Here is a 22,756-nt window from a genome sequence, read left to right as displayed (position 1 = left end):
AGTCCAGTGGAAGAGACAAAATCACCACACAAATATACATGTGTATAATTATAAACTGTGGTAAGTGCTAGAATGGAAAGATACAGTGATACTCCAGGGAAATCCATATCACTCTGATGGGGCAAAAACCTCAGGTAATCCTACAAAGACAGCTCTATTGATACGTGTGCAGGAGCAAATGCCCTGGGGTCTTTATTCCAGCAGGAGTCCGTCCTATAATCTGGGGTTGACATCTTTATCCTGTCATCATGGGATAGCCTGGATCTATTCTGACAGAATGTTTCTTTCCACTCACATGTAGGAAAACTTTCTAGGAACAGTTCGCTTACACACGTCTCTCTATAAAAAATGGCCATGGGGCTCTAGAGGAGCCCAAATTTTGGGATCTGGTTAGGCTGGAGCTTGATGGAATACTAGATGCTACCCAGCTTGCCCTGTTTCTTGCCTCACACTTCCTCTAGGGTAGTTTGACATCCTCCCAAAGCATCACATTCCATGGGCCTCCACTTTTCAAGGGCCAGGCCCCATCAATGCTTTAAACATGTGCACACAAAAGCATCATTGTTCGTAGCCCAGAAGGAGACTGGAGGGGAGACTTACCAAAATCAGCCAGTTTGAGCTCTCCCAGGTGACTGATGAGTAAGTTCTGAGGTTTCAGGTCCCTGTGAAGAACGTGTTGGTGGTGGATGTACGCCAGGCCCCGCAAAAGTTGAAACATGAAAAGCTGGAAGGAATGAACACCTTATCTAAGCAGATTTGAGCCACTATGTGTTGATTTCCCCTCTAAATCAAAACCAGTCCTCTGAAAGAATATAGTAAAAGTGTCTCTTGAGAAACAAAAAAATATGAAGATTTTACATTCAGGGGAGGGGGGCGCGGAGACAAGGAAAGTCAAGTAAGCAGACCACGTCCTAAACAAAGGGATTCTGCCTTTTCCTGACATCTCATTTCTTTGATACTGGAGGAATTAGCCTTCCTTAAAATCTAAAGGGAAACTTTGAAGTTTCCTTTGGAACACTAGTTATTGATTTAGATGTGAAAGATTTAATTTTTTTTCCCCCCACCGATGAACTTGGCATATAAGATCAAAGTTGACCTGGAAATGATATTCTAAGGTTTACAACTGCTTGAGTTTTCCAAGCTCTCTGATATGAAACCCTTTTAAAAACATAACACAAGGAGACCAGACTGGGAAATATATCTTTAGAGGGTAGTAGGAAATAAAGGAACCATTATCTTTTTAAACCTATTTTTAAAGTCTGAAGTCCAAAGTTAAAAACAAGCTATAATACAGCCATTTGATTAAGAGGGAAGAGAGACCCCCCAAAATTAGACCAAAAAAAAAAGTCTGAAAATAATAAAGAATAAATAATAGAAAGAAGAAAGAAGAGGGAAAAATACAATGTGGGCCCAAATTTTTAAATGTTGCATGTGGTAAAGTAGGCATAGAAACCGAAAACATCTCTAGGTTTTCCCTAGTATGGAAGCTGAAGGACAAAAAAGAATGCTTAGGATCCCAATGTCTTTTGCTCTTTTCCAGTGCCACTGGCAATGGAGAATTGAAACACCAACATTAGTGTTTACAAAGACCTCTGCCAACTGAGAACATGTTCTGACAATTTAGAAGAGAAAAGCCTGGCTCCAGCATCCTGGAGAGGCAGACAAAGTAGCCGATGCAAAGCTGTGCAATTAGATCCACTTTTTCCATCACATCCTGGAAATTAGGAACTTCAGGGACGCTGGAACCTGTACTGCCCTAACAATGAGTAGGAGATATTGTAGCCAAGCTGAAGGGAGTGTGGTCTGACCAGAGCAGGAGCCTGGGGGCCATGGACTTCCATGCAGGTCTCACCTTGGGCTCAAAAGCCATTTAAGGACGTGAAAGTTTTCTTTCAACTCCTACTTCAAATGCTCACTGGTTCTGTGAGTTTCCCCAGTGCTTTCCCATATTGGTGCTTTGCACACATACACTATCCATTTTCCCATTCATCAAACCACGAAGCTACCAAAATACGAAATTCCTATACCAACACTTAAACCTTCCTATCAGTTATAAGTACAAATATTTCTGGAAAAGACAATATGAAGAACCAATGAAAAATGCAGGAAAAAGAGAAGATGCTACCTTGTGTGCTCACAGATAATGCCTTTCAATGTGAGAACACCAAGGAAGGAGGGAGTCGAGACAATAAAGGGACAGAGACAGAAGGGAGGAAGGGAAAACAACATTTATTGCACACTTAGCACCTTTTAGAATCCTCAAAGTAACCCCGTGAGGGAGATAAGCTGGTCCTCGATTTGCAGATAAGAAAAATAGGGCTCAAGGAAACTTTAAAAACATGTCAAGAAACAGTCAGGGCCAAAACTCAAACTCAGACCTGCCTAACTTCTCTACACCATTCTGAGAAACCAGAGAAAAGCAAATTAAAAGATGACAGGGAAGGGGAGCATCAGCTGGCTGAGTCAGAGGCAGAACTTGTGCGTGGGCCAGCCTGCAATGCCTTTCATGTTGGAGTGCAGACCGCTCTCACTAATGAGTCATCCGCGCCTCCCACCTCCTCGCTCTCCGACCCCTTTCCTCCCCGGCTCCGCATGGATGTCCGTCAGCATTCCTACACGGTAACGCCTGGTATTATTATTAATGTATGGGATTTTATAGCCGCACTTCTTAAACTTAAAGTCTGCCCTGATTAACCTCCCTCTTGAATCCTTCGCAACCTGTATCATTCCTTCACACTGGCCCAAGCTTCTCTGATAACACAACCCAACCCAACCCAACCCAATGGTGTTAGTTCTCAGTCAATGTCAAGCCAGGTTGTGGGTGATGCTTTCCAGAGCGGCTTCCCAGCCCCCAGGGATGAGAGTCCTGTTTTCAACACAGTGAGGCTCTTGGGAACAAAATCATTTCACCAGGCTAGTGCTATCTGGGCCAGAGTGAGCATTTTCTCTGCTGTGTGGGATACATGCTAGGGGACATTCATCTGCAGCCCCACTTGCTTTGATTGGAAAACCATATACCCCTGATAAGTCCCTCTTTTAAGCAGAGTAGCCCTCACAAAGCCACAAAGTGGTCAAGTCTGATTGCAGTCAAGTACGGTTTTCAACCGTATTCTTGGAGCTAGTGGCCGTCTTGACCATCCATGCCTTCTCTGAAATTGTCTCTTGCCTTGACTTTCAAGAGAGTGTACTTTCCTGGATCCTCTACAGTCTGAAAAGCTGCTTCCTTTTGTCTCTTGTTGTCCTGTTCCTCCTTTAACCCCTAAAGGAAAGAGTTCTCTCATCAGTTCTTTTATCTTGGTGTATTTGCTCTTTGGGTGATCTACTCTCTTGTCTTGAACTACAAACTCCAAGCGCCAGTTTCCCCCAAGTCTACATCTCCAGCGTAGAGCTTCCTCCTGGGCACTGTCTACTGCTCATTTCCCCTTAGATTTCCACCTTGATTAGTTCACCCTGTCTACAACAGGACTCCTCTCCAAATCAACTTCTTCCATTTCTGTTACTAGATCTGTAATTCTTCTGGTCAATCAAGGAGATTATGCTAGAGATCTGGAATGTGAGGCCTCACCCTTGACTACCTGAATCAGATGCCCAGGTCATCCGTCGCTCACTGAAGTTCGAGAAGCCATGGGCTGGCCCACATCAGTCAGCTCCTGGACCCCAGTTACATAAATATCCTTCTGATCATGTCATTCTCCCTCAAATTTAAGTCCCTTTAACGACCCTACCATCTAAGAAATAGAGTCCACATCTTAGAAAATAAGGCTCTCAGCCACCTACCCCATCAATTTTTCCAGGCCTATATACCCTGATCTCACTAATAAATTCTCTATGTCAGGCCAACAGCACCAGAGATGCAGTATGGGCACTAGTGGAAAAGGATCTTAAGCAAGAATCACGGTTAGCAATGGCAAAAGCTGTTCCTATAACCCTAGGCAAAATACTTGTCTTCTTAACCTTTAGATTCCAATTCTGCAAAATAAGGAAATTAGACCAGCCCAGTGTTTTTAAGGTTTGGGGTGGTTTTTTTTTTTTTTTCCTGCTGCAACTTACAAGAAGAAACACATATGTATCCTGTATTCGTACAGAGGTACAAATACAGCTTCAGCGGGAGCTGAAACGCAAAATAGTGCTTATTCTTACTAGGTGTAATGTACTCTAATATTTTCTATTCTCTTCTCCTCTATTCTATTTAATTTTTTAAAATGCTAGTTGCTGATCACCAAATTGATTTCATAACCCACAAACGGGTCAGAACGTGAAGCCTGAAAAGCACTGTGGTTCCTCCAACCCTAATGGTCCACAACTCTGGGATCCTCATCCTTCAACACATCCATACTGCTTTGCTTGGCGCCTCTGCGTCTCTGCCCTGTACCTTCCTCCTCTGACATCTTCCCCTATCCCAGCCTCTTGAAATGCAATGCATCTTTTAACATTTGGCTTCATAAAAGCTCTTAAAATGTGAAGACATCTATCTACACTAGGTCTTATTTCTATTTTGGTTTCATTTCTTATTTGGTGTTATTCACAATTCACAAATGTCCTGTCATAGGATCGGTGCCTATTTTCCATCTCTTGATTTTGGTTGTAAGGCCCTTGAGGGGGTAGAAATCATGTTTTCTATGTCTCTTTATCCTTCTAAGCCTTTAGCACAGTGCCAGGGATGAGATTCACTCAAGCCTGAAAATGTTCTTTCTTGGTTAATCCTTTCTCCAAGTGTCCATCAACTTGATCAATACCCCTGGTTCCTTGACTCTTCTGCTCTCTCCCTAGCTACCAGCAACCTGCTTAGCCTCACTTCCTTCCTTCAGGTTCGACTCAGCTCAGAAGTCTGACCATCATTTTAACCTCTCTCTTGACAATCTGCTCAAATCTCTTGCCCAACTGTCTTTTTCTTTCACATGTCTGGCAAAATCCCAATACTGAGTCAATCCAGCTGTCTACTTTTTTGATTCCTCTATCTGAATTGGTCAGCACTGTCATTAAAAAGGAAATCCCAGGATCATGCAGATAATTTAATGGTTTCCATTCTCACCAAGAGTCTTCAACCCACTACTGGACATTCTCTCTTGGTTTGCCTAGTTAGGGCTCTATCCCATCTCCACTAGCTATTTTTAAATGTTTTCACTCTCCTCAACCCTCAAACCTTCTTTTTCCCCTTGCTTCCAAGACTGGATTAGGTCCCCTTACTCTGAGTTCCCACCATATTTCTAGTTGACATGGCTGTAGCCATTGTCACTTTGCTTCTTACTACCTGTTTAAGTCCATATATCTTCCTGGGCTTTAAGCTTATTGAAAATAAGAAACACAACTTATTCATTAGTGAAGCCTCGGAACTTAATATAATACCAAGTACTCAATCATTCTTGAATGAATAAATGAATAAAAGAACATAAATATTAATTAAATGAATGAGTATATCATATAGAAATTTCATATAGATTATATCAAGGACCAATTAATGCCAATAAAAATCTTAGGGAATGAAAAGTATGAAATGAAATGGTTTCTAAAATTTACAGCAGACATAGAATTATTGAGAGTTAAGAGTTTATTATTATTTCTATTCCAGTGACTGGGAAATGGAACTTGGTCCCATTTATAACACGAGTGGATAGAACAGGCAAACAGGTAACTAATTTCAAGCTAATGGGGGTACTTTGTTTGCTGATTCTGATGGGGAGCTCTAAATACAGCACAAACTTTATCACAGACCACAGTAGTCTGCCATGAAGAATGTATTTATTTTATGATGGCTTAGTTCCACTTCTTTCCTTTGAATGCAATTCTTTTTAATTGATCTGTACTTCTGAAGACACATTTGCATTGATGGCGATGACCTACAAGTTTAGGCTGCTTGGAAAATGGCTAGACATTGCTCTATATCTTAAAGGGGGACATTTTTTTTCTTTTTTAAGATTTTATTTACTTATTTTGAGAGAAAGAGTCACGAGAATGCACACGTGACCAGGGGTGGGATGTGGAGGGGCAGAGGCGGAGAGAGAGAATCTCCCTCAAGCAGACTCCCCAGGGAACCCTGGAGCCTGACAGGGGGCTCCATCACCACAACTGTGAGACCATGACCTGAGCGAAAATCAAGAGTTGGATGCTTAACTGACTGAGGCACCCAGGCGCCCCAAGGGGGAACTTTTTTCTAAAACGTTTCTCTAGAATATCAATGATAGTCATCTTATTTAGTATCATGGGATTTTACTCTGTGATGACAGTCTGTTTCAAAGTTCTTCCGCTGAGGGCAAGCTGGGGAGGAGTCCTGCCTCTCAAAGTACTCACCCTGACATTGTGAGGATGAAGCCCTCCTGGGTGCTGAGACATGTACTGGGCCAGGTCTGTGTGCTACAAGGGAGGTTGGAGAGAATGATGTTAGAAGCTTAAACAGTGTCCTAACGCAGACCACAGACGTGGCTGTCAGATACAAACTTCAGAATTTTCGAGAATAAGGTACAAAAGATACATAACCAGCTTTCCTGAGACCTCACCATCAAGGACAAACACAGTGTGTCTTTCTAAATGTCTGTCCTAGGAAGGAAGCTTGTTTCTCATCACAAAAAGATGCTCATTTTAAATGGCCGCCAGTCAACACAGAGATACAGGCGTTTTTCACTCCCCTTGGAGGCAAGTCAAGTATACCTGCCTTAGGATTTCTTCCTGCTAATAATCTGAATTTCTTTTTCCTTTCAAAAATATGAAAGTGAGTTATTATTTAGTAAACTTGTATACAATTTTTAAAAAAACCTTGCGATTTATGTCTTCGTTGTCAATGAAAAAAATGCGGGGTTCTGCTCAGATGGTGATTAAAAATAGATAAAAAATAAGCACAAAAGTTTTCTTTAGGAGGCAAACTCACCATGCTTATTTATTATTGCCAGCAAGTGGGGGAAAAAGTCAGCAAATTGAGTGGGTAAAGAAGCAGGGCCAAAGGAGTGTAAGAACAATAGGGCCTAGTAATCATAATAATGAAAATTTCCATGACACCTTCCACATTGTAATGAAAGTTTTATCACGCCATAAAATATTAACAGATTCATTATACGAGCACCAGGCTTTTCCCTTACGCTTTATAAAATGCTGGGGCAACTCACCATGTATTCAAAAACGAATGTCAGAGTCTCTCTCGTGTGGATGATGTCATGTAGGAGCACAATATTGGCATGTTTCAGACCCTTCAAGAGAGAAGCTAGAAAAATTAAACAAAACGTTAATTCAATCATTGATAATGAAAGTACTGCTTTAAAGATACCAAGCAGTATTTATTTTTTAAACGCTTCAAATCAACCATTCTGGTTTTTTGTTGCTTGGGGGAAAAAAACCCCTTCGTGAAATAATATTTGAAATTGCAAAGGACCTTCGTTATTTGTCAAATGGTAAGTCACTGCATTTACATAACTTATTTTTCTTACAGGCCAAAGCAGTTGCAAAAAAAAAAAAAAAAGTTTCCATTTATCTAATCAATTTCATCAAAGCACTCAGAGCACTTTGCAAATGCTTCCCTCTGGGAATCTTATCTCCACTTTAGAGTTCCAGGAGAGGAGGCCCAGAGATAAAGGGCTATCGAAGGAGCAGGAAATGGAGTGTTCCGCCTTCTAGAGGAGGACTCTGCAACATGTGACCATTCTCTAAAATTCAAAGTGTCTCAGAGGGTCAGCAGGGCCAGTGGATGTGATTAGTGGAAGGCAGGGATAAGAGTATGGGATGCAGAACTGTTGAAAGATGATAGAGAGTGGAGAGGATTTCTTAGAAGGAGAATTGCAAATCTCTGTGGAAAAGGAGAAAATGCAAACTGGAAAAGAGGACAGAGCCAAAAATTGGGGAATCCCGGGGAGTGTGAGTGGGGAGGTCTGAGGACTGTCTCTTGCATCTTTTTTTTTTTTTTTTTAAAGATTTTATTTATTTATTTGACAGGGATCACAAGTAGGTGGAGAGGCAGGCAGAGAGAGGGGAAGGGAAGCAGGCTCCTTGCTGAGCAGAGAGCCTGATGAGGGGCTCGATCCCAGGATCCTGGGATCAGGACCTGAGCTGAAGGCAGAGGCTTTAACCCACTGAGCCTCCCAGGCACCCGTCGTGCATCTTTATTAACAGATTATTATCAAGTCACTAAAGGCAGCTTTAAAAGGGAGGAGTCACTGCAAAAGGCCGGTGAGTGGCTGGGAAGGAGTCTGAAAGGCTGTCATTGGGGGTTTCAGGGATAGGAAGACCTCCCCCAGCTTCACAAGGGTGGAGGCCAGCAAAGGCATAATAAGGAAATGGCGAGTCTCAGCTCAGGACATCTCTGCATGAGTAAACAGTGTCCTTAAGACTTAGCGGAAAGGGAAAGTGAAGTAGAAGCCCTCCAATCTGGGTTCTGTCCGGCAGGCTTGGTGTCGTGAGTCTCCTATACCAGCTCTTTGCTAGAAGTTCTTAAGATCAAAACCAAACTCAAGTACTACCTTCGAACTCCGGAACAAATGACTTCTTTCAGGAATCTTACCCTGGTGTAAGGATCCTCTGCTGTTTTGCCCTCCTGAGAGCCATTTTCCTTTCTAGTGGGGACACCTCCGCTTTCCTGCGGGGAACCAACCCTCTACTCACTCAGTCCACACCTATCGTGGTGCGGCTGACCCCGCCGTCACCCCAGACTGAGTGTGTCACCGCAGCGATCTCGTTCAGAGACTAGGCCCAAGACCGTATTTTGTGGGGAGCCGTCCAGAAAGAGGTGCTTTCTTTTCCATTGTGAAAGGAAGGTTGAGCTTGTAGGATTTCACCAGGGGCTGCTCTGGCCACATTACCAACAGCTGGTGAAAGCCTGTCTGGGCCTGAAACTAAGAGAAAAACTGAGGACGGAGAGGCATGGATTGCTGGGGACGTCATCTACGCCCCGCCAGCCCAGAGGTACCAGAACTATCAGCCAGTGAATTCCTTCTTTGCTTACCACCAGTTTGAGCCGGGAGCCGCGAATCATCCAAGGAGCCCATCATACCGGCTCACACTACGTTGATGACTAATATTCTAACTTGACGTTTTGCCCCCCGAATCCTTATGAGCTCAATTTATTATTCCACTTTTACAAATACGTTGCTTGGTAAATGTAGTCAACGGCTTCACGGGCATCTGTTTAATGTCCCTGGCCCCAGACTGAAGGCTGTGTGGGAACAGAGCGAGTGACTTTCCCTCTCTTCTGGACGCCGCCGCATCACCTAGTACCATCCTCAGCCAAGAGTAAGCACTTAATTTGTCAAATATATTTATTAAATGTCTTCACAGAGAACGGACTGTGGAGCCAGAGGCCCTCATGTGAATCCTGGTCCTGCCACTTCCTATCCAAGTGAGCTCGGGAGAGTATCTCAACCGGTCTCCATTCACTCCTTCGGAAAAGGAGATGATGCCTTTTCTGACTTGACTTCACGGGGTTAACGAGAGGATGGAATCAGATATTGTGCCAGGAACCCTTGAAAAATGGAAAGCCTCACACGGTTGCAAATTAGAATTAATACCCCAGCCATCAGCTTCTTGCCCTCCCCTTTAACCTTGAACTGCACTAACCCCCCACTCCCAGATTAATATCTTTACATTTTGTTTATGTTTTGTTCCTGCTAGAGTTTTCAGCACCTTCCATATTTATAACAATGACATCTGACCATCAGTTGAGAATGCTGTGTTTTGTGTATATTTTTATTTATGAATTACGTTCATTTTCTCTCCCTGTACAAAGACACACAGACACACACACACACAGCATGCATTACAAAGCACACACCCAAACTAGATTTTAAAGGATATGGTAAAGCTATAATTGCTAAGAATATTATTAAGATGTTTTATTTTTAATATAATTTTATTCTTTTTTAAAAAAAGATTTTATTTATTTATTTGACAGAGATCACAAGTAGACAGAGAGGCAGGCGGAGGTGGGGAAGCAGGCTCCCTGTTGAGCAGAGAGCCCAATGTGGGGCTCAATCCCAGTACCCTGTGATCATGACCTGAGCTGAAGGCAGAGGCTTTAACCTATTAAGCCACCCAGGCACCCCAATATAATTTTATTCTCACTTAAATTTGATATTACTAAAACTCATGATGCCTAGGTTTTTTCTTTTAAAGATTTATTTATGTATTTGAGAGAGAGTTGGGGGGGTAGGAACAGAAGGAGAGGGAGAGAGAGAGAGAGAACCTCAAGCACAACCCCCTGCTGATCGCATAGCCAGAAGTGGGGCTCGATCTCACCACCCTGAGATCATGACGGGAGCCAAAACTGAGTCAGACCCTTAACTGACTGAGCCACTCAGGCGTCCCTTGTGATGTTTATTTTTAAAATCTTGGTGGCATGTTTTCTTAACCATGATGGCTTCATCCTATCGTTTGCCAAAAAGCTCAAGGAACAACATCTCCTTAGGATGAGGCTGTCTGCTAACAGTGGGTATAAATATTTTACATAGTTTTCTTGGTAATCTCTATTTTATGGGGGTCAAAGTGTCAGTTTTACCATTCCTCTATTGTGCATTTATATTTATATTATTAGTCTTATCTTCAATTCACAATTTCTTTGCAGAAACCTTTTTAAACTTCTCTCAACTCTTTTTCTCACGCTTAATCCAATTCAACAAATCTGTTGGCAATATATTCAAAACATGTCCAGAATCCTTCCTTTCTTGCCATTTCTCTGCTACCAGCCGGGGCCAAGCCATCATCCTATCTTGACGGAATTAGCGCACATCCCTTCTAGCTGGTTTCTCTCCCTGCATCCTCCCTCCCTTCCTGTGGCCTGTTGGGCACAGAGTAGCCAGCCAATGAGATCTCCTCAGCTGGAAGTCTCTCTTGCTTCCAAACTGTCCAGTGGTCTCTCATCTCACTCAGAGTAAGATCCAAAGGACTCACAGTGGCCTGGCGAGTCCACATTACCTCCTTTTGCCCTCATCAACTCACACTCCATTCCTTGCTCACTTGGCTCTAGCACGAGGGCCCCGTAGCTCTTCCTTGGACACTTCCAAACACAATTCCTCCCCGAGTCTTGCACTTGTCTTTGTCTCTGCCCATAGCCCTCTTATCTCATTCCCTGCATGTTTTCTCCCTTGCTTCCTTCAGGTCTCTGTTCAAACCACACACATGTGAAGTCCGGGCTTCCGTGACCCTTCTCAATGAAATAGAAGCTCCCCCACCCCTGACCTACGCTAATGATTCTCTGTCCCTGGGCCCTGTTTTTATTCTTCCCCATAGCACTTACCACTTATTACCTCTAACACCATATATATTTATTTGTTAATATTCTATCTCCACCCTTAAGAACATAAACTCCACTGGAAGCAGAGATTTCTGCCTTTTTTGCTTATTGCTATATCTCTAGGGATGTAGAATTTTATATGTCACTATGTCTCTAGGGATGTAGAATTTAATGTCACTATGTAGAATTTTATATGTCACAGAATTTTTTAGTGTCCCTAATCACCTAATATCATTTCTATACCTATAACTGGTTGGCATAGGGTGTTTCTGTGAGAGACACTTTCTTTTCGTTGTCTTCCTCATTATGTTATAAACGTTGTGAGTGTTATGGCCAAGACTAAGAGTGCTTTTTGAACACTCCATAACTACCAAAATACTTATATGGAAACCGTGACTTGGGGTGAGTAATAATGGGAAATTTACATGAAAGAGTAGACGGTGTTTAAAGCATTTATCTCATGGTAATGGTTTATCACCAGGTCCATCTACCAAAGGGATCTCAAATGCTTTCAACCTCAGATGTGTGGGTCTCGATGCCAAGACGGAAAGATCTTTCTTCTCATTTCAAGGCTGCCTCATAAACACTAGGCTATAGTGTGTTCTGCAGACTAACAAGCTGAAGGATACAAAAGCCAACTGAGAAGGGGAAAGACCCTAAAATCAAAACATTCTGCTTTCTGTAAGATTATTGTCTTTATAATTCACATGTTCTAAGTATACCTATTTTTGCTTTTCTTCAAAGAAAAGATGCACAGATAAACTGGGGAGTCTCCAAAGCTCCAGACAAGTGGGATCACAATGGAATTTCTTTGAGTGCTTCCAAAATACTTTGGTGATCATGGCGGTGATGATGGGAATGGTGAAACTCATCAGGCATTTACCACATGCCAGGCACTGTTGTAGGAATTCTGCATGTAATAACTTGGAATGAGAACACTCAGAAAGCCAAAGAGAAAAATCTGAAGAAACCAACTTAATCCCAAAGCTCAGCTCACAACAGAGCATTATTCAGCTCATTTTAAAAATGCAAAGTATTTCTTTCTTTTTCTTAAATGTCCCAATGTAGCAGGATCCACTGGTTGAACATGAAATGGCATTTAATTTGCTTCTCCAATATGTTAGTTACTTAATAATTTTTAAAAATTATTTTCATCTTGCAATGATCTGGGAATATTTCATTTTTTGGTTTTGTTACCTTTCACTGGGGTCTGTGGCTTAGTGAGGTTTTAGGAAAACTGATGCTTTCCAAGTGCGATGGGTCATGATGTTTGAATGTTACTCTACTGTGTTCTGTTTTAGTTTATGTAAAGGATGAGGAGGACAAGAAAGAGCAAGGATGGCTCTGGAAGGCCTATGGCACAGCTGCACGTAGTGAATGGCTGGGCTGGCTGTACGCTTTTGAAAGTCTGGACCCTGTCCCTGTCTTTGTATCTCTAGCAGCTAGCATAGACCTGGCATGTGGTACTCAACCAGTGCTTGTAAATGACTGAAGACCAAACTGTTGTAATTGAGTTTATGTAGCAGTTAAAAATGGTGGCAACTTCCACCCCCAACCTCCACTGGGCCTTGAATTAAAAAGAGTGTGTTGTTCCTGATGTTACATTTCTTCTGGCCTGGGTGTCACAAATCAAGCAAATGAGTCAAGTTATTCATTCCAAGAAAAGAAATCTAGATAATGTTAAATGTTAGGATAAATGGGGGATAAGTAGTTATCTGATTTCTGTACATTTGTCATCAGATCCCATATCGTCATCCTGACATTGGTTTGTTTTATAAAAATACAACGATGCATACGAAAATGTGCTATGTCTGTGATGTGATCTGACTGCATTCGATGGAGGACTTCTTGTCAACCAGGCCTCCCGCAGTCTATTTGTAGTAACAGGCAAGTCAGCGTTCTTATCGTATCCTCTACCTCATTGTATGACCTTGGGGAGGTTTCTAGGTCTATTTTTGGCTCAGTTTTCTCATATATGGACTGGGAATAATTACTTTGTAATGTTTTCTATTAGAGAATGATCTTAAAAGATCCTCAGCTAAGACTGTTTCTAATTTAAACACTGCAATTACTGGGGCTATAAAGTACATGACAGAGTCAGAATTGACAAACCTACAACATTGTTTTCTTTAAAATATTTCTTCTGCATTTTGTTCACCTTTTATACAAAGTGTATCATAAAAACAGATTTTTACTGTTATTTTTACTTTTGCTAAAAGAGCAGTGCTTGAGTTATAGATTTCTAGATTTATTCTAATAAAGTAGGATGAGAACAGAATGGATTCTAATACCTAACTATTCTGATTACTGGTTCTGAGGCCTCAGACAAGTTATCCAACCTCTCTGAGGCTCATTCCTTCATCTGCACAGCAAAAATAACATGCTTTACCTCCTAGAGTTGATGTAAGTATTAAAAAAAAAAAGGACAATGGGGGGGTGGGAGAGAAAAGATTATGTCAAATGCCTAGTCTTCAAAAAAATTTAGTTATATGATTATTTCCTAAATAAATGCTGCTAAGGCCCTGAAAGTTCTGGCTTTGAACCAAAAGTTTCCAATTTTTTGAAAGATATTTAAAATAATGCACATTATTAAGATAAGGTAATGATACACAGTTTATTTTTTTTCCTAATTGTAAAAATAAACAATTAAAATATAGTCCTAGAGCCAATTATGGAAGATTTTTTTCAGGTTGTTATGAAGGCAGTTAATCTTTTTAATTAGCAAAAGAATGAGGGCAAGGAATGTGTCTTAGTGTATCCAGCAGACATAGAGTGCCTAGCCATAGTAGGTGCTCAATAAATATTCATAGCTATTCATAGAGAGTGGACAGATTTTTGAACTGGAGAGATTTGGTTTGAATTGTGGCTATCCATTGGAATAATAGTAGCATCTATGTCCAAAGGTTATTAAAAGGAGTGAAAGAGGTAACACATGAAAAGAATCTGGCACGTGCATTAAGTTATATTCCCCTTAGTGTTGCTTATACTTTTGCTAATTTCATCATATTGCACGTTAAGATCAAATAGTTCTCCAAATGACCAGATTAATGAACCACCATATGTATCCTACTTAGAGAGAGACCATCCATGTATTAAAATCTTACTCAGTAAATCTTTGGCTGATATCCCATCAGAGCAGCCAAACTGTTCAGGAAAAGTAATTCCTGCTTCAAGGCTTTTCTTTAAAAAAAAAAAAAAAAAGAAAAAATCTGCATTACTTGTTCAGTTTTTCTGCATGTGGCTTTCGGTTGCCTTTTTAGCTAGTGACCCTGGATTTTAACTAATGAACTCCAGCTGTTCTTACTTTGCCTTCCATCCCTTCTCATTTAACCTCCTGTCTCCCTGGTCTCACATCCTTAAAGTTTTTACAGGAAAAATGGGACAGTGCCAAAGTTTTCAAACGAGGCCTCCTCTCTTCTGGAGGGGAGAGAGCTTCTCCAATAAGGGCTCCCAGCTTTTTCTGTGATGGAAAAAGAAACACTCGTTGTTGGGAAATGGATGCCTAACAGCCTCCAAAGTGTCAAAAATCCTCTTGCGGTTTTTCATATTTTACAAGCAAAGCGTTCAGTAAGGTAAGTCCGTAAAACAAACACAGGAAGTCCACCGTTAAATACTAAATGTAATTGCAAACACCTGGGAGGGAGAGGCACTTCCTCCGTAAATATGTGATAAAAGAAATATCTACCATGCAGAACAATACAGATCCAGCTTTTCTGAACCACGCTGAGAGCCATCTGTTAGCAAAACTGGCAAAAAATTTTCATTGCTGAGTCAAATGTCAACCTGAAAAACTTGGCCGTGGGTACAATCTGAGCGAGGCAGGCCCGAAGTAATAGGCAAACCTGAACGCACAAAGGCAACACCATGAAAATGCAGGGAAGCTGGGCCAGAGGCTCTCCTATTATATTGGTGACCTGGGGATTTCTATTATGTTCAGAAATACCATTCAACCTAGCCACACATCTCTTTCTAAATCTGATCCTACTTTCATGGGGACCACTAATAAGTACATTAGTAAATGCAGCTTCTATTACATTAAACACTTAAAATCTTGCTTTCCTCCAGAATGCCCCTGATCCTACCAGGATGAATTTCTGTCTAACCTGACAGCCATTTGGTCCCTCTACTCGAATTCAAGATGATGTATTTCCCAGGGGCTCTAAAAGACTTTTGAAAATGGCATCAAATTCAGTTATAAACTCATTTTCTAAATTGCTTTTTCCATGCCTGTTTGCATAACCCATCCTTCCTCGTTCAGTTCAGAATCTGACTCCATTAGCCACACCGAGACTCGCTGGTTCTCGTCTTCGTTTACGTCTTTTTTTAACCTCCATTACAACACTTGTAACTTGAATCATCTGCTCTGTTAAAACTGAAAATGACACAAAGATCAGGGCTTTTTCTTCTCATCCTTCACAAAGCCCAGCAATATGTTGTGCAAATAGTGTGTGATCCAAAAAGAGGGGAAGATAAAGTAGTTAAAAGAGGAGAAAATGAAAGGGAAGAGCCATTTCTGGCTTTGATGGTTTATTTGATTTTTTTTTTCTGCTAAAATGGATAGCATTCCTATCATCATTTTATTTATTTATTTATTTATTTATTTATTTATTTATAAGATTTCATTTATTTATTTGACAGAGAGAGATCACAAGTAAGCAGAGAGGCAGGCACAGAGAGAAGGGGAAGCAGGCTCCCCACTGAGCAGACAGCCAGACGCGGGGCTCGATCCCGGGACTCTGGGATCATGAACTGAGCCAAAGGCAGAGGCTTCAGCCCACTGAGCCACCCAGGCACCCCTCATCATTTTATTTCAAATGGCTCATGTAAAAGGTTAATAAATTGTATTTTAATTATTTATTTTCACTATATTGTCTTCTTGATTTTTTTTTTTTTTAAACATGGGGCTTGAACAAACAACCCTGAGATTAAGACCCGAGCCGAAGACAAAAGTCAGATGCTTAACTGACTGAGCCACCCAGGTGCCCACTTCTTGATTTTTATACTATAAATTTTCAGTTATCCTGATAGTGAACAAGACATCCCTAAAGGAAAGGAACAAGAATGGAATAGCAATAGCCGCTATTTGTGGAACTCTGAAAATGTGATAAGGGCTTTCAGATGCATGTTCTCCTTACAACTCAATAAAAGAGGTACTATTATCCTCTTTCTGCAATAAATGGGGTCTAAAACAGGTCAATCAATCTACCCACATTCACACCATAGTAACTGGTAGATTTAGGATTCAAACCCAAGTCCATCTGATACCAGATGCCTCACCTACTTGCTGTACTGCCCAGGGTACAGAGAACATATAGAGACAACAATAAAAATTCATGCGTTCCCTAAGAGTTTCTCAAATGCTATCTAAACAACTTATGATTTCCAGGTTAATCACTTAATGAGAATTTGTGTGCTTGTATTATTTTTTCTCTTCTACATGGACCTGTCAGGGTTCCATAGACGTTGCCTTGGCACTTTAGCATGGGACCCAACATGTAGAGGGTGTTTAGTGAATACACATTGAGTTCCCAGTCTTGGGCAACTAATTTAATCATTTTGAATCTTAATTTCTTCGAGAGTAAATAATAAAATGAGAGTATAAATATATTCCAAAAACAATTAGGAAGAATACAGTTGCAATTATAATATTACTTCTAGAAATATCAAAAGCCAGATGCTGAAGGGATAGGCTCAGTGGACTTTTTTTTTTTTTTTTAACCAAACTGAGGACTTGTAAAACAGATCTCTTGGTTCTTACCTTCCCGAATAGCTGTAAACGGGACTCCTTCCTCCTCATTCATACTGATGACTTTTAGAGCCACTAGTTGTCCATTTATCCTAGAAGAGTAGGGTGGGGTGAGAGGGGAAAGGCACACATTTGTTGAGATGGTTCGAAGCAGTTGGTAGCAACGGTTTGTACTAAGGACAGCGTAACAAAAGTACCTTTCCTTCCAGATACATTCCAGCATGTGCGTCCACCATGTTCTCAAAATAAACAGTCTTAAAAAGCCATATGTAAGTACACCAAAATATTTTTTTTTTCTTTTTACCAAAGTGGTAGAGGCTCATTATAGAAACTTTGGCAAATACCGAAAAGCACAGAACCCTGGCCCCCCCTCCCCCACCAAATCCCTCCTCATAGTATTTCCATGTATCTTGTTTATTTCATTTCTCTTTGTGCACTTTAAGCTACCCTTATTTTCCATCTAAATTGTTCTAGTGACTTCCTAACAGTTTCGCTACTTGTATGTCTCTACCTCTACTGTCTACTCTCAACAGAGGAGCCCAGGGCATCCTTTTTAAGGAAAAGTCAGAACAAACCACTTGTCTGCTCAAAACCCATGGTTATCTTCACGTTTCACTCTGAAGGAAAGCCAAATTCTTACAACCATCTCCTAGGTGCACCTGATCTGCCAGCCCCCCCAGTAGCTCTCTCTCTCTCTCTCTTCCTTTCTCCTCTTACTCATCATTTTGTTCCCTGATGTAAGTGAAGTCTTGGAGAACCAAGATTTTCCTACGAGGATAAATACGTTGTTTTTGTTGCTTTGTTTTGTTTTTAAGATTTTATTTATTTATTTGACAGAGAGAGATCACAAGTAGGCAGAGAGTCAGGCAGAGAGAGAGGAAGGGAAGCAGGCCCCCTGCTGAGCAGAGAGCCTGATGTGGGGCTCGATCCCAGGACCCTGAGACCATGACCTGAGCTGAAGGCAGCGGCTTAACCCACTGAGCCACCCAGACACCCAATACGTTGTTTTTCTTAAAGATTTTTTTTTTGTTTTTTGTTTTTTTTGTTTTTGAGAGAGAGCACAGAAGGAGAGGGAGAAGCAGACTCCCAGCTGAGCCGAGAGCCCGACGTAGGGCTGGAATCCAAGACCCTAGGATCATGACCTGAGCCAAAGGCAGACCCCCAACGGACTGAGCCACCCAGGCGGCCCTAAATATATGATTTTTAATACAGTGGGATTCACATCATATTATTAGTAACCTGCTTTTCCACCATCTAATTTTTCTTTTATTCATTCTTGTCAAGTATGGTATGTAATGAGATAATATTTCATCATATAAATATACTACTACAGTATGTTTATGCTTAGCTGCTTCCAAATGCTTTTAAATTGTTTCTTTGGGCCATTATAAAAATACAGTCACAGTCATGTTTGTAGCTCAATCTTTTCACACAGCCCCTATTCTTTCCTTAGGGAAGAGTTGAAATTGTTAAGTCAGAGTATGCTGCGTGTACGTTTTTATTGTTTTGAACACATGTTCCCAAACTATGCCACAGAGTGATTACAACGCTGACTGGTCATGTGAGTAGCCATTCCAGCACTTTCTTGCCAACACTGGGCAGGCATTTTATTTTCCTGTGTCTTTTCATTTTTTAGAGCAGTCTTAGATTTACAGAAAAATTGAGATGATCACACGGAGAGCTCTCATATATCCCTCATCCAGTTTATCCTACTGTTAATATATTAGTATGATACATTTGTTATAATTAATGAGCCAATATGGATACAGTATTATTAACTAAAGTTTATAGTTTATTAAGAATTCTTTAGTGTTTTGCAGTAAAATTGTATTTCTTATTGTGGGTTGCGTTGTACACTGGTAAAATTTGGGGGGTAGTGCAACATGATAGTAACACAGGAAAAGTCATAAAAGTACCAGACTCAAGGATTTTTCCCAATAAACTTATTTAATAATGATTTTTAAATTTCCAAATGCATGTAAGATATTCTCAACTGTGTTATAATAGAACAAAGTAGAAGTAGCGGAAATATCCAACGTTAGAACAACATAAAAATGTGTGGTACATCAACAGGATAGAATACTTTGAATTCATGACAATAGCTTAAGTCCAGAGACAGGTAGAAAGAGAAAATATTCATGATAAAATGAACAATAGAATACAAAATAGCAAGCATACCATGTTTATGACTTTAAATAATTTGTGTGCCTATGCAATTGCTGTACTAGAGTGATGGATTGTGGAGGATTCTTAAGTTTTAAAAATGAATTTGTGGGGTGCCTGGGTGGCTCAGTGGGTTGGGCCTCTGCCTTCAGCTCGGGTCATGATCTCAGGGTCCTGGGATCGAGCCCCACATCGGGCTCTCTGCTTAGTGAGGAGCCTGCTTCCCCTTCTCTTTCTGCCCACCTCTCTGCCTACTTGTGATCTCTCTTTCTGTCATATAAACAAAAATAAAATTTTTTTTATGTTAATAATTTTTTTCCAATTTATTTATTTTCAGAAAAACAGTATTCATTATTTTTTCACCACACCCAGTGCTCCATGCAAGCTGTGCCCTCTATAATACCCACCACCTGGTACCCCAACCTCCCACCCCCCCGCCACTTCAAACCCCTCAGATTGTTTTTCAGAGTCCATAGTCTCTCATGGTTCACCTCCCCTTCCAATTTACCCAAAATCACATACCCTCCCCAATGTCCATAACCCTACCCCCCTTCTCCCAACCCCACTCCAAGCGGAGAAAGACAACTATCATATGATCTCCCTGATATGAGGAAGTGGTGATGCAACATGGGGGCTTAAGTGGGTACGAGAAGAATCCATGAAACAAGATGGGATAGGGAGGGAGACAAACCATAAGTGACTCTTAATCTCACTAAACAAAAATAAAATCTTAAAAAAATTTTTTAAAAAATGAATTTGCTGTTACATATTCCTTTTTTTCTTTTCTACAGCAGTTATAAGTTTGCTATGGTTTTCCAACTTGATTTCAAAATGTTTTCTTTTTATCTCTTAAAATAGATGTCATAATAAATATGTATACATTTATGAAATCAATTAATTTATCTTAGTCTTTTTGGAAGTTAAGATATAATCAACAGACAGCATTTGGAGGTCCACGGTATACAATGTGTTGTTTTGATACATTTGTATATTGCAGTATGACCATCAGGATTTCTTTAGTTTTTACCTAATGTCCTTTCTCTGTTTCAGGATCCCATCTAAGATGCCACATTACATACAGTTGTCATGTCTCTTTAGGTGCCTCTTGGCTGTGACGTATTCCCAGACTTTCCTTGTTTTGATGACCTTGATCGTTCTTGAGGAGTACTGGTAAAGAACTTTGGAGGCTACCTCTCTACTGGGATATTTCTGATGTTTTTCTTATGATTAGATTGGGGTTATGGATTTTGAGAAGGTAAAGTGCCATTTTCATCACATCGTATTACCATGTCAGAATTTGAGACAGACACAGGAAACTATCATGAAAATGGTTAAGCGTACATACCTTCATCAGAATTCATGGCTTTTGACAGTGACCTTAATCAATGAGGTAGTATCTGTCAGGTTTCTTCACTGGTTATTCTTCCCCCACTCCCTATCCACAGTACTTTTGGAAGAATGTCGCTATGACTAACCCACACTTGACTTCAGTGATTTACATAAATTATTTGAAATTCTTCTGCACAGGACATTTTCTCTTCTCTCCCATTTATTAATTTACTGAGTCATTTATTCATAGCAGTGTAGACTCATAGATATTTATTTTATACCCTGGGTTATAATCCAATATTAGTTTATTTTGTTGCTCAAATTTTTCCAGCTTTATCTTTTGGGAGCCCTTTCAGTTGGCTCCTGTGTCCATTTGACATATCCCCATAAATATGGGGTTTGTGTTTTGGGGGGTCATACATCTATCTTCATTTTTTAATGTCTATTTAATTTGCCTGAAAAGGATTATCACCTTTTAATTTCTATTTCTTTAACTAATCGTGGACCTGAGTTTTCTTAAGTTTATTGGTCTTCTCTATTCTTTCGTGATTTGCCTATTTGCCCATTTTTTATTGATATTTTTTGCATATACTTTTCGCCAGTTTATTTTGTCTGCTTTCACACGTCAATAAAATTTTGAGCTTTAACTTTTGTGAAGTTCAGTATTTTCCAAAATGTTTTACTCAGAGCTTACCTCTGTGACATTCTTCCCATCCCCTTCCAAACCAATTTTTTTGTCAAACATGTTTAGAAAATGCTTTATACTTTAAAAATTTTCTTAATCTTTCTTAGACAGTCATAGTATACATGAACATTTTAAAGATGCTGAGAGCACTTGTAATAAAGAATCACATTTTTTATTTTGTTTTAGGTTTCCCTGCAAAGATTTGACAATAGTAAGTGTTTCAATGAAACCTCAGAACTAGGGCTCCCTAGGACATACATGGGTAATTGAGGCACCATGGACACTTCCACTCTTCTCTTAAGGGCTCTGACTTCAGTATGATGTGTAGACAGATCTTTCCAGCTCAAAGATTACACAGAATTTCTTTACCTATTCCCTTAGTTCTTATCTTTTCTTTTTCATTTATCTCTTTAATTTACGAGGAATTCATATTGTGTATTTACTTTTCCAAGTTACTAACGATCATCCGAGCTTCATTATTGGACTGTCTTCTTTCCCCCGATGATTTGACAAATTACCATGATCATATATACATTAGATCTCACTGATACTGGGTCCGTGACTGTTCTGGACTTTAGAAATATTTATTTCTTTGATCTGTCTTTTCTTATACTACACTTTTCTTATACTCCACTATTATTGTAGCTTTTCAACATATTTATATTAAAACTTGAAATTAAAGAATCACTGATACCTTTGTAGTATTAAATTTTCTAACCCAAATATTCTGTACTTACTATGGTCTTTGGAATAATCCATAAGACCTTATACACCTGGTAGACTACAATTACACCTGTTCCTTGTCCTCATCTCTTTTCACCCCCCTCTCCAATGTCCTGCCTATTCCTGCCTCTGGAATTTGTTGCTTGCTATTCCCTCTGCCTGAGGCTCTCTCCCACTGCTCATGTACATGGCTCATGCCTCATCTTTGTCAGAGTCTGTTTTCAAGTGTTCCCTTCTCATACTGCTATTTAAAATAATCATCTCCCTTGGGGCACCTGGGTGGCTCAGTGGGTTAAAGCCTCTGCCTTCGGCTCAGGTCATGATCTCAGGGTCTTGAGATCGAGCCCCACATCCAGCTCTCTGCTCAGCAGGGAGCCTGCTTCCCCCTCTCTTTCTGTCTGCCTCTCTGCCTATTTGTGATCTCTGTCTGTCAAATAAATAATTAAAAAAATAAAATAAAATATTCATCTCCCACCTCACTCTGGGTCCCCTAACCCTTCACTGTTTTATTTTTTTCCAAAGCACTTTTCACTCTTTGACAGACTCAGTCTTTCATTAATTTGTTTATTGCCTATCTTACCCTGACCGGTATGTACCCTCCATAAGAGTATTTGGTCTCCTTTGTTCTCCAATGACCATTTGTTGGCTGCAACAGTGCCTGGCACATAGTAGGTGCTTAATAAATGTAGAATGAATGAATGAATGCCTATCTGGCTCTTTCTCAGGTCTAATGTCCCTTACTAGATCTTTGCCTATTTTTTGATACTAAAGATATTTTTGTTGATATATTTTTTTAAGATTTTATTTATTTATTTGACAGATAAAGAGATCACAAGCAGGCAGAGAGGCAGGCAGAGAGAAAGGGGGAAGCAGGCTCCCTGCCAAGCAGAGAACCCAATGCGAG

General features: G+C 40.4%; 1 protein-coding gene across 1 annotated transcript in view; it reads right to left on the bottom strand.

The window, feature by feature from the left end:
- CDK15 (cyclin dependent kinase 15) overlaps nt 1–22,756 on the bottom strand; it is an 81,706-nt gene that overhangs the window by 55,316 nt on the left and 3,634 nt on the right. Inside the window, exons 4-7 of the mRNA XM_044241323.1 lie at nt 16,965–17,044; nt 7,098–7,192; nt 6,289–6,351; nt 601–724 (exon numbers count right to left, since the gene is read on the bottom strand). Coding sequence (XP_044097258.1) covers nt 601–724; nt 6,289–6,351; nt 7,098–7,192; nt 16,965–17,044 — 362 coding nt within the window. The remainder of the gene's footprint in view (nt 1–600; nt 725–6,288; nt 6,352–7,097; nt 7,193–16,964; nt 17,045–22,756) is intronic.

The sequence above is a fragment of the Neovison vison genome, chromosome 3 (assembly GCF_020171115.1).
Source record: "Neovison vison isolate M4711 chromosome 3, ASM_NN_V1, whole genome shotgun sequence".
NCBI lineage: Eukaryota > Metazoa > Chordata > Mammalia > Carnivora > Mustelidae > Neogale > Neogale vison.
This window is presented reverse-complemented; position numbering and strand designations above follow the sequence as displayed.